Source organism: Heterodontus francisci, chromosome 30 (genome assembly GCF_036365525.1).
Source record: "Heterodontus francisci isolate sHetFra1 chromosome 30, sHetFra1.hap1, whole genome shotgun sequence".
NCBI lineage: Eukaryota > Metazoa > Chordata > Chondrichthyes > Heterodontiformes > Heterodontidae > Heterodontus > Heterodontus francisci.
The window spans coordinates 35,871,923-35,884,680 of NC_090400.1; the positions used below are offsets into that span (position 1 = coordinate 35,871,923).

The following is a 12,758-nucleotide window of genomic DNA, read 5'->3' on the forward strand; positions in this document are numbered from 1 at the left end:
AACATAAAATAAAATTAACTGATCATTATCACATTGCTGCTTGTGGTACCTTGCTGTGTGCAAATTGATTGCCGCATTTCCTGCATTACAACAGCAACTTTTTGAAAGTACTTCTTTGGTTGTAAAGCAGATTGGGAGATCCTGAGGTGTGAAAAGCATTATATAATTGCAAGCTCTTTCTTTTATCCTCTTATCTTTCTCCTTTCCCTCTTCTCCGTCCTCCCTCATGGATGTTTTTGCCACTGTTGTCTCGTAACAGGTGGCTATTTCCCCATAATCCAGTGACTACCCACACAATGGCTGAGATCATTCAACGTAGAAGCACTTCATAAATCTTCCTCCTACCAGCCCACCAAAAACATAGGGCTGGTTTTAAGAGCCCGCCGCCGATTTCGGCAGCGAGCTGAAAAGGGACTGTGCGCCAAAGAGCTGCCGCAATATCAAGCTCATTTATATAGCCGGGGCAGCCCGCCTCCTCCAATCTCGTGGAGGGGGCAGGCTGTTGCCACAGGCAATGTCATCAGCTTTCCTGTGCGCCGGCGCTGGCGCCATTTTTAAAGGGCAGGCAGCCCTGCCGCCCAATTTAAATTTTTAAAGACATGCCTCCAAAATTAAATAATTTTTAACGCCCCTTTCCCAACCCCCAATAACAAATGGGTGGCACAGTGGTGCAGTGGTTAGCACCGCAGCCTCACAGCTCCAGAGACCCAGGTTCAATTCTAGGTACTGCCTGTGCGGGGTTTGCAGGTTCTCCCTGTGACCGCGTGGGTTTTCGCCGGGTGCTCCGGTTTCCTCCCACTGCCAAAGACTTGCAGGTGATAGGTAAATTGGCCATTGTAAATTGCCAATATTGTAGGTAGGAAATATGGGATTACTGTAGGGTTAGTATAAATGGGTGTTTGTTGGTCGGCACAGACTCGGTGGGCCGAAGGGCCTGTTTCAGTGCTGTATCTCTAAATAAATAAATAAAATTTAAAAAAAATAAATAAATAAAATTACAATAACTATATGCTGTTTCCCTCCCCCAAAATACTTGCCTTTTAAATGTGACCTCCCCCCACAAGACAGCACAATGTTTAAAATTCACCCCTTCCCACTATCCCCTACACCCATTACGTGTATTTGACCCCATCCCCCCATCTCCCACACTGAAAATCTTACCTCCTCCCCCCTCCCCGCCAGTGTTACTCCACCTTTCCCTGGATGGGGAATTGAAGTCGTGGGAGTGCCGGCTGCTGCGCCGAAGATCACGGTAGGCCCTCAAGATTGTAGGTACGTCTTTGTAAATGTATTCAATTTATTGATTTGAATATTGTAATTGAGGTCCTGTTGCCCAGCAGCGGGGGCACTGCCACAGAGCCTTGCAGGAGGATCGGGCCAGGCCCTTCCGGCATCAAGGTCCGAGGCGGGCCTCTGCCACAACCAACTTCCGGCCCACGGGCCCACCCCCCCAGCCCCCGTCCCCGCCACAGAGCCTGACGTTGAGGGCTTGGTAAAATCCAGCCCATAATTTTCTCCAGAACAATTACATCAAATTATATTTAATTAAAGCTTTTTATAATATAGTTAATAAACCTAACATCATGTACCCAGTTTCTAATGTGCCTCCAACTGCAAACACAAGTAGTCTGGTGGCATCAGTACGATAATGGCTGATCTGACTGCAGCCTTAACTTCACTTTCCTGCCTACCCTGCCCCCCATAACCCTTCACTCCCTTGTAGATCAAAAATCTGCCTAACTCAGCCTTGAATATATTCAATGACTCAAGCTCCACTGCTCTCTGGGGAAGAGAGTTCCAAAGATTAACAACCCTCTGAGAGAAGAAATTCTTCCTCATCCCTGTCTTAAAAGGGAGACCCTTTATTCTGAAACTGTGCCCCCTCATTCTAGATTCCCCCACGAGGGGAAACGTCCTCTGAGCATCTACCCTGTCAAGCCCCCTCAGAATCTTATATGTTTCAATAAGATCACTGCTCATTCTTCTAAACTCCTATGAGTAAAGACCCAACTTGCTCAACCTTTCCTCATAAGATGTCCCCTTCGTCCCAGTAATCAGCCTAGTGAACCTTCTCTGAACTGCTTCCAATTAAGTAAAGAGACTAAAATTGTATGCAGTACTCTTGGTAGGTTCTGACCAATGCCCTCTACAGTTGTAGCAAGACTTCCCTAATTTTATACTCCATCCCCAAATAGTTGAGTCTCCAGCACTGATCCCTGCGACACTCCACTAGTTACAGTCCCATTTATAAATGCCCCATTTATCTGAACTCTCTTTCCTGTTGACCAGTCCTCTATCCATGCTAATGTAATACCTCAACACCATGAGCTGTTATCTTGAGTAGTAATCTTTTAGGTGGCACCTTATAGAATGCCTTTTGGAAATCCAAATACACTACTCATTTTACTCATTTTGGTTGTGGCAAATCTGGAAATTATATTGACTTTTCCAATATGTGTTCATTAATTGTAGATTTGTTGAGCTCTCTTTATGAATGTAATTCATTTAGTATTGTCTTCTGGAAAATTGGGTGTGATGATGGGATCTATTTTATATACAAAAGAGCTTCCAACATTTTCCATCCCTGAATTTTTAGTTTTGCAATTATTTTGCGTAAAACCTGAGGCACGTTGTTGGGGCAGAATTGAAGAAATTGCAGTGCAGCACCTGGTCAGGGAGTGTTTGGTGAGATCAAATGCCTGAAATTTTCCATTCAACGAGCACAAACATTCCTTGTTTCGATGACAAAATTTGCTTTGTGGCAGCAAGAGCATTGGACAGAAAGAGTTGTATCTTATAAACAAAGCCTTTTTATTTTTGACTTGCAGGTTATTTCATCCATGATTTTACGGACATGCTGTGGAACCAGAAGCTTCAGCATTCCTGGGAACTGCTTTTCCACCATGCTGTGGTAAGATGTTTCTTAACTGCTGTACAGTTGCTTTCAGCAACCTCAATTCTCCTTTGCATCAGAACTTGTACACAACCCAAACTGCAGCCTCTTTCATCACGGCTATGTGGGTCATATTATCCACCCCTAAGTAAACCATGATCCACATCAGTAAGCATTTTTCACCATTTGTGTATTTACTGTTGGTCAGTCATTTGCTTATAATATGTTCTTTGGAAGCGCCTGCACTTGGTAGAGCTAATATTCCCAAATTTGCGGCATGTAGCTCTTCAGGTATTAGTTCATGTGAACGTGGAATGACTGTTAAATATTTTGGCGTGCATGACTGTTTGTGTTAAGGAAGGCAAGAAAGAGAAACCGGGAAATTATTGACTTGTTAGTCTAACATCTGTGGTGGAGAAGTTATTGAATCTATAATTTAGGACAGAGTGACTGAGCACTTGGAGAAATTTGAGTTGATTAGAGAGAGACAACATGGATTTGTAAAGCGTAGGTCATGTCTGATGAACCTAATTGAATTTATTGAGGAAGTAACTAAAGTAGTACGCAGGGGAATGTCTATGAATGTAGTATATATGGACTTCCAGAAGGATGTGGTTCCACCTAAGAGACTGTTAGCTAAAACTGAAGTTTGTGGAATTGAAGGCAAATTATTGACCTGGTTAGGAGTTTCTTTAGTGGGTAGGAGTATTGGGTATGAACTCTTCATTAGCAGGAAGTGACTGGTGGTGTCTCACAAGCATCTGTGCTGGGCCTCAACAATTCATTCTTAATGATTTAGGTAACATAATAGAGTTTGCTGATGACACAAAGACTGGTAGTATAGAAAGTAGTAGAGACTGAAGCATAAAATTACAAGTAGAGATATTGATAGATTGAATGGGTGAAAATGTGACTCATGGATTTTAACACAGGTAAGTGTGAGGTCATCCATATGGACCAAAAAAAGACTAAATTGAGTATTATCGAAATGGTAAAAAGCTGTAAACAGTGGAGGACAAAGAAATTTAGGTGTCTATGTAAACAAATCACGACAATGTAGTAGTCAGTTACAAATAAAAATCAAAAAGGCTAATGGAATGTTCAACTTTATAGCGAGAGGACTAGAATATAAATGGGTCACTTTTCCTACAGCTATTGACATAGCTGTGGTTAGATCACACCTAGAATAAAGTGTACAGTTCTTGGTGCTGCACTTTAGGATATATTGGCCTTGGAAGGAGTGCAGCGCAGAATCATAGGAATGTTACCAGGAATTCACGAGTTAGCATATGAGGAGAGATTACATAAACCAAGCTCGTATTCTTTGGAATATAAAAGTTTAAGAGGTGATTTGAGTGAGGTTTTTATAATTTTGAAAGGAATTTACAGGATATATAGAAATAATCTTTGTCTGCTGTTATCGGAGTCCAGGACAAATGGTTCTAACCTTAAAATCAGAGCTGGGTCACTGAGGAGAGATGTTGGGAAATATTTCTTCACACAAAAGGTGATAGAAGCGTGGAACTCCCTCCCACAGAAAGCAGTAGATGCCAGCTCAATTAATAATTTTATATCTCAGATCATAAATGTTTGCTAAACAAGGGTATAAAAGGACACAGAGTCAGGACAGGTGGATGGAGTTAAGAAACAGAAGCCATGATTTTATTGAATAGAGGGAGGCCATTCAGCCTGTTGTGTCTGTGCCAGCTCTTTGCAAGAGCAACTCACCGAGTTCTACTCCCCAGCCTTTTCCCCGTAGCCCTGCAAATGTTTTCTCTTCAGATAATGGGCGGCACAGTGGCGCAGTGATTAGCACTGCAGCCTTATGGCTCCAGCGACCCGGGTTCGGTTCTGGGTACTGACTGTGCGTAGTTTACAAGTTCTCCCTGTGACCGCGTGGGTTTCCGCCGGGTGCTCCGGTTTCCTCCCACAGCCAAAGACTTGCAGGTTGAGAGGTAAATTGGCCATTGTAAATTGCCCCTAGTATAGGTAGGTGGTAGGAGAATTGTGGGGATGTGGTAGGGAATATGGGATTAATGTAGGATTAGTATAAATGGGTGGCTGATGGTCAGCACAGACTTTGTGGGCCGAAGGGCCTATTTCAGTGCTATATCACTAATAATGGTGCATTGCTGGAGTGCATCTTGTAGATGGTACACATTGCTGCCACTGTGCAGCGGTGGTGGAGCGAGTGAATGTTTGTGGATGCATTGCCAATCAAGCAGGTTGCGTTGTCCTGGATGGTGTCGAGCTTCTTGAGTGTTGTTGGAGCTGCACCCATCCAGGCAAATGGAGAGTATTCCATCGCATTCCTGACTTGTGCTTTGTAGATGGTGGACAGGCTTTGGGGAGTCAGGAGGTGAGTTACTCGTCGCAGGATTCCTAGCCTCTGACCTGCTCTTGTAGCCACGATATTTATATGGCTATTCCAGTTCAGTTTCTGCTCAATGGTAACACCTAGGATGTTGATAGTGGGGGATTCAGCGATTGTGAGGCCATTGAATGTCAAGGGGAATTGGTTAGATTCTCTCTTGTTGGAGATGGTCATTGCCTGGCACTTGAGAGGCACAAATGTTACTTGCCATTTATCAGCCCAAGTCTGGATATTGTCCAGGTCTTGCTGCATTTCTACACGGACTGCTTCAGTATCTGAGGAGTTGCGAATGGTGCTGAACATTGTGCAATCATCAGCGAACATCCCCACTTCTGACCTTATGATTGAAGGAAGGTCATTGATGAAGCAGCTGAAGCAGCACCCAGGACACTACCCTGAGGAACTCCTGCAGTGATGTCCTGGAGCTGAGATGATTGACTTCTAACAACCACAACCATTTTCTTTTGCGCTGGGTATGATTCCAACCAGCTGAGAGTTTTACCCCGATTCCTCTTGAGTCCAGTTTTGCTAGGGCTCCTTGATGCCATACTCAGTCAAATGCTGCCTTGATGTCAAGGGCAGTTACTCTTAGCTCACCTCTTGAGTTTAGCTCTTTTGTCCATATTTGAACCAAAGCTGTAATGAGGTCAGGAGCTGAGTGGCCCTGGCGGAACCCAAACTGAGCATCAATGAACAAGTTGTTGCTGAGCCAGTGCAGCTTGATGGCAGTGTCGATGACACCTTCCATCACATTACTGATGATTGAGAGTAGGCTGATGGGGCAGTAATTGGCCGGGTTGGACTTATCCTGCTTTTTGTGTACAGGACGTACCTGGGCAATTTTCCACATTGCCGGGTAGATGCCAGTGTTGTAGCTGTACTGGAACAGCTTGGCTAGAAGCATGGCAAGTTCTGGAGCAGAGGTCTTTCGCACTATTGCTGGAACATTGACAGGGCCCATAGCCTTTGCAGTATCCAGTGCCTTCAGTCGTTTCTTGATATCATGCGGAGTGAATTGAATTGGCTGAAGATTGGCATTTGTAATGCTGGGGACTTCAGGAGGAGGCTGAGATGGATCATAAACTCGGCACTTCCGGCTGAAGATTGTTGCAAATGCTTCAGCCTTATCTTTAGCACTGATGTGCTGGGCTCCCCCATCATTAAGAATGGTGATATTTGTGGAGCCACCTCCTCCAGATAGTTGTTTAATTGTCCACCAACATTTGTGACTGGATGTGGCAGGACTGCAGAGCTTAGATCTGATTCGTTGGTTGTAGGATCGCTTAGCTCTGTCTATTGCATGCTGCTTACGCTGTTTGGCATGCACCAGGTTGTTGTAGCTTCACCAGGTTGACACCTCATTTTGAAGTATGCCTGGTGCTGCTCCTGGCATGCCCTCCTGCACTCTTTATTAAACCAGAGTTGATGGGGGACATGCTGGGCCATGAGGCTTCAGATTGTGGTTGAATACAATTCTGCTGCGGCTGACGGCCCACAGCACTTCATGGATGCCCAGTTTTGCATTGCTAGATCTGTTTGAAATCTATCCCATTTAGTACGGTGATAGTGCCACACAACATGATGGAGGGTATCCTCATGTGAAGACGGGGCCTTGTCTCCACAAGGACTGTGCGGTGGTCACTCCTACCAATACTATCATGGACAGATGCATCTGTGGCAGGTATTTTGGTGAGGATGAGTTCAAGTATATTTTTCCCTCTTGTTGGTTTCCTCACCACCTGCCACAGACCCAGTCTAGCTACTATGTCCTTTAGGACTTGGCCATCTCGGTCAGTAGAGGAGCTACCGAGCCACTGTTGGTGTTGGACATTGAAATCCCCCACCCAGAGTACATTCTGTGCCCTTGACACCCTCAGTGCTTCCTCCGAGTGAAAGGTCACAGACCTGAAACGTTAACTCTGCTTCTCTGTCCACAGATGCTGCCTGATCCGCTGACCGAGCACTTTCTGTTTTTATTTCAGATTTCCAGCATCTGCTGTATTTTGCTTTTATTCATTCACCACTACTCTCTGTTTCCTGTCACTCAGCCAATTTTGTATCTATGCTGCTGCTGTCCCTTTAATGACATGACTTTGCTAACAAGCCTGTCAGTGGCACTTTATCAAGAGCCTTTTGGAAGTCCATGTACACCTCATGAACTACATAACCTTATCAATCCTCTCTGTTACCTCATCAAAAAACTCAAATCAAGTTCGTAAGGCACAATTTTCCCTTTACAAATCCATGTTGGCCTTCCTTAATTAATCCACCTTTGTCCAAGTGACTGTTAATTTTGTCACGGATTATTGTTTCTAAAAGCTTTCCCATTGCCTTTTTTTGAACAAGGGTGTAAGATTTGCAATTCTCCAGCCTTCTAGCGCCACTGCTGTATGTTAAACTCCAGAAAGCTTGTTATGGAAGGATAATGCTGGAACCTATCCTTACTCAGTTTCAATTTATTGTACAGAGTAAAAGGATTATAAACATATAGCTCCTCACTCAAAAACCTCCACTATTCTCAGTAAGTGTCTGCTTATAAGTGCTCAAGTAAGATCCCAATTAACACCCTCTACCTGCATATAATTAAACAATTGATGCACAATTAACAGGTTAACACTGTATCCAAAGAAGATTGATAGATTATGGCCTGTGCCTCTGCAATTTCCACCCTTACTTCCTTCAGTATCCTTGGATTCATCTCACCCAGTCCTGGTGACTTATCGATTTTAAGTACAGCCAGCCTATTTAATACCTTCTCTTTATCAATTTTTAGCTCCTCCAGTGTCTCAGCTACCTCTTTCACTATGACTTGGGCAGCACCGTCTTCCTTGGTAAAGACAGAAGCAAAGTGCTCATTTAGTACCTCAGTCTCCCCTGCCTCCAAGCGTGAATCCCCTTTTAAGTTCCTAATCAACCCCACTCCTCCTATTACCACCTTTTACTATTTATATGCCTAAAGAAGATATTTAGATTCCCTTTTATGTTAGCTGACAGTCTCTTATCATACTCTCTCTTTGCTTTTCTTATTTGTTTTTTCACTTTCCCTCTTAACCTTCTATATTCAGCCTGGTTCTCAATTGTTTTATCCACCTGACATCTGTCATATGCCCACTTTTTCTGCTCCATCTTACTCTCTATCTGTTTGGTCATCCAGGGAACTCTGGATTTATTTGCCCTACCCTTCTCCCTCATGGGAATTTACCTTGACTGTACCCGAACTAACTCCTCTTTAAAGGCAGCCAACTGTTCCGCTACAGTTTAGCCTGCCAGTCTTTGATTTCAGTTTATCTGGGCCAGATCCGTTCGCACCCCATTGAAGTTGGTCCTTATCAAATTACTTATTTTTATTCTGGATTATTCCTTGTCCTTTTCCATAACCAATCTAAACAGTGGCGCAGTGGTTAGCACCGCAGCCTCACAGCTCCAGGGACCCGGGTTCAATTCTGGGTACTGCCTGTGAGGAGTTTGCAAGTTCTCCCTGTGACCGCGTGGGTTTTCGCCGGGTACTCCGGTTTCCTCCCACAGCCAAAGACTTGCAGATGATAGGTAAATTGGCCATTGTAAATTGCCCCTAGTGTAGGTAGGTGGTAGGAAATATGGGATTACTGTAGGGTTAGTATAAATGGGTGGTTGTTGGTCGGCACAGACTCAGTGGGCCGAAGGGCCTGTTTCAGTGCTGTATCTCTAAATATAAATATAAATAAAATAAATAAATAAACCTTATGACACTATGATCATTGTCCCCTAAATGGTCTCCTACTGACACTTGATTCACTTGACCCACCTCATTCCAGATCCAGCAATGCCTCCTTCCTCATTGAACTGGAAACATGCTGATGTAAAAAATTCTCCTGAACACAGTCTAGAAACTCTTGTCCCTCTCTGCCCTTTACACTATGACTATCCCAGCCTTTATTAAGATAATCAAAGTCCCCCATTATAGCTACTCTATAATTCTTGCACCGCTGCGTAATTTCCTTGCAAATTTGTTCCTCTATATCTTCTCCACAGTGGTTGGCCTGTAGAATGCACCCAGCAATGTAATGATCCCTCTATTGTTTCTTAGCTCTAACCAAATAGATTCTGTCCTTGACCCCTCTAAGAAATCCTCTCTCTCCAGCACTCTCCCCCTGTTTTTTCTAAACACCTTGTATCCAGGAATATTTAGCATCCAGTCCTGCTCTTTTTTTTGAGCCGTGTCTCTGTTATCACCACAACATCATATTCCCATGTAGCTATCTGCGCTTGCAGTTCACCAGCCTTATTTACTATACTGCACGCATTCACACATATGCACAGTAAACCTAATTTAGACCTCATTACATTCCTTCTTACTCTGACCCCACCTAATATCTTACTATTTCTTACACTCGTGCTATCTGTTTCTCCTAACTCTGTGTGCACCATGGTTTTCCTCTCTAATATTATACCCTGGTTCACACACCCCTGCCATGTTAGTTTAAACCCTCCTCAATATCACTAGTAAATCACCTCGCAAGGACATTTTTCCCAGCTCTGTCCGGCCAGTATACGTGCCATCCCAAAACTGGTCCCAATGTCCCAGGAACCTAAAGCCCTCTCTCCTGCACCAACTCTCCAGCCACGCTTTTTTTATTTGTTCTTGGGATCACTCGCAAGGCCAGCATTTATTGCCCATCCCTTCATCTTGGCTCTGTCGAGTGCAGTTTAAAAATTCTTCAACAATACTGTTTCTAAATTCTGGCAGTACAGTGGTTGAAAAGTCTGGTAGCCTCTCGGGTAATTGAACTCTTCCTTGTTCCAATTTTTAAATCTCAAAGCAATATAAACCATGAACATTTAGATTTTGTGATAAATATATTGGAGGTAAACTGCACAGTTTTTTATTCTGGCAACAATTGACATTCAAAGAAAGTATCAGAACTTTCTATTTTCAAAATCCATCTACTGCTATCTGACTTTCCAAGTGATAGAAAAGTACAGATAACACATAATATGATAGGAATTTATTCTTGGGCTTTAATGTGATTGGTTGTATTTAAAACATCAAAGCTCCAAACTCTCTTGAGCTGGAGATTTTTGATAGGAATAAGAGTGTGATCTGATGGAACATAAATTCCCAAAACAACATAACCTGTCGTTCTGAAGAAGGGTCGCTGACCCGAAACGTTAACTCTGCTTCTCTTTTCACAGATGCTGCCAGACCTGCTGAGTGGTTCCAGCATTTCTTGTTTTTATAACCTGTCTTTTCTCTGATTTGTTGCTGTTTGACTTGCTGTGTATTTTCTGCATTTTCTGTTTTATTTCAGATTTCCAGCATTTCCAGATTTTTCATTTTATTTGTTGGAGTGGGGGTTAGGAGCAATGTCTGGAATGAGAAAGAAAGTAGGTCTCAGGAAAGATAGGGGGCTTTCCACTATGAGGTACTAAAATTTGTGGGTTAACATGGCAGATAGTAGGGTGTAACTTGGGTAGGAGTGGAGGGAGAGCTGAACCTAGAAGGGACATGGAAGTACTTGGATCTTGGAACTCTTAATGGGATAGAGATGTGGAAAATACTTCCTTAGATACCCATCTTCTCTTTCAATTGCTCCTTCTTTGTTACCAGTTGCAGAAGGGCAGGGGGCTGGAAAATATGGTAGCACTTTTCAAGGTGGAGGCTGTATATTGAAGGTTTAGGAGTGCATCAGAGTCTGGGAACATAGGAGCAGGTTTCACCCACTCAGCCTCTTGAGGCTGTTCCGCCAATATTAATTCATGGCTAATCTGTCCTGCAAATCTATTTATCTTCCCTTTCTCTATATCACTTGATACTTTTGCCTAAAACAAATATTGAAAATTTCAATTGACCCAGCATCCTCAGCCTTCTCACGGAGAGTTTAGATTTCCATCATCCTTTGTGTGAAAAAATATGCTTCCTGACTTCATTTTTGAAGACCTAGGAGACTAGGGGTGGAATTTTATGCTTTCCCCCGCAGTGTGTTTGGAGGCGGGCAGAGCATAACATCAGGTGGGATGGTGGCGGAGTGGGCATTGCCGCCACCAACCCGCCAAAATTTAGTCCGGGATGGGAAGGTCTGTGAACGGCCTTTCCACACCGCCACCAATTGAGGCCCTTAACTGGTTAATTAACTTCCAAGTAAGGGCCTCTTCCTAACGCAGCCGCAATTACCCGTGCGGCGGGTGGCCCGATTGCTACACGGGAAGCATGGTAGAAAAATCTGTCCGGGCTGCTTCTTGGCTCAGGGGCTGGGGGGTGGGGGCCTCATTCAAAGACACAGTTCCTGAATGAGGGACCCACCATCAGGAAATGAGGGGTCCACTGAACGCAACCCTTGCAGCCAACCACCACCCACCCCCGCCCATGGCCGCCACCTGCAGGATCCCACCCGCCCTGACCTACCTGAGGCCTGGCTTCAGCAATGCTCCTCAGTCTCTGGTCGGTGCACCTGTAGCAGCAGCTACTGCCTCCGCAGGGGAACTGCAACAGCCAGCTTCTGACTGGCCAGCAGCTCTGCAAGAGTGGGACCTCCAGCGACAGGGTTGTAAATCCTATGGAAGGCCCACCACTGTCCATTTAAGTGCCTGATTGGCACTAAATTCAGCGGGCCTTCCAGAAAAGAGGCGACGCAGGGATCTTGACGTCAGTTTCCCCCGACATCGAGATCCCCGCCCCCAGCATAAAATTCCCCCCAGGAGTACGGCACATTGGATGGGAGATGGGTTAGGGGAGCCCTGAGGAGGAGATGGGGACCAGAAGCTATGTGAGGTGCCTATGAGTACTGAATTTGGTATTTTATGGGAATAATGAGCTTGGAACTGGAAACATTGGGGAAATGAAATTATAGTCGCACTGCCACACTTTGTTGATAGCTCAGCTGAGTGTTGAGAATGGCTGTTTAGGTTAATATCTGGGTAACCTTTGAGTCACTATCACAGATGAAATGTCTCATTCAACAGGTTAACCGTCTCTTTCTTATGTTGACTTACTCGCATTCTACTGGTTTAGCAGCATTAAAAACATTTTTAAAAATTCAAACGTTTTAACTTCACTGTACATGTTATGACCAGGTGAGAAAGGTGTCTCGGGGTCCCTCTCAGCCTTCACCTGGTCTTACTGTAACAGGATTTAATTTTAAACACACGGTGGTTTGAACTTCCCCTTAGTGAATCCTCGTTCACTGCTTTCCAATTAGAAGGCAAAGAAATGAGCACAAACAGGCTTTCTTAGGTTTAAAGAAAAGTGAAATTTATTCAAATTTAAACTTAAACTCTAATTTGGTTAACTTCTACGGATACATGCCGCACCCACGCTAACATACACACGTGATACACACATACAAATAGGGACAGAAAAAATAAAGTGAAAAAGTTTGAGGCAATCTCTGAAGGGGGTTTGTTACTGTGCTTCAAGTTCTCTTTAGAGTCCTTGATTGTAGGTAGTCTTGTTTTACGTTGGGGCCCGGTAGTCTTCTTAAACCTTGTTCACTGTAGGAGACTTTTCTCTCTTGG

At 44.1% G+C, this 12,758-nt stretch overlaps 1 protein-coding gene across 1 annotated transcript in view; it reads left to right on the plus strand.

Moving 5' to 3' along the window:
* tlcd2 (TLC domain containing 2) overlaps positions 1-12,758 on the plus strand; it is an 82,533-nt gene that overhangs the window by 29,501 nt on the left and 40,274 nt on the right. Inside the window, exon 3 of the mRNA XM_068009971.1 lies at positions 2,829-2,911. Coding sequence (XP_067866072.1) covers positions 2,829-2,911 — 83 coding nt within the window. The remainder of the gene's footprint in view (positions 1-2,828; positions 2,912-12,758) is intronic.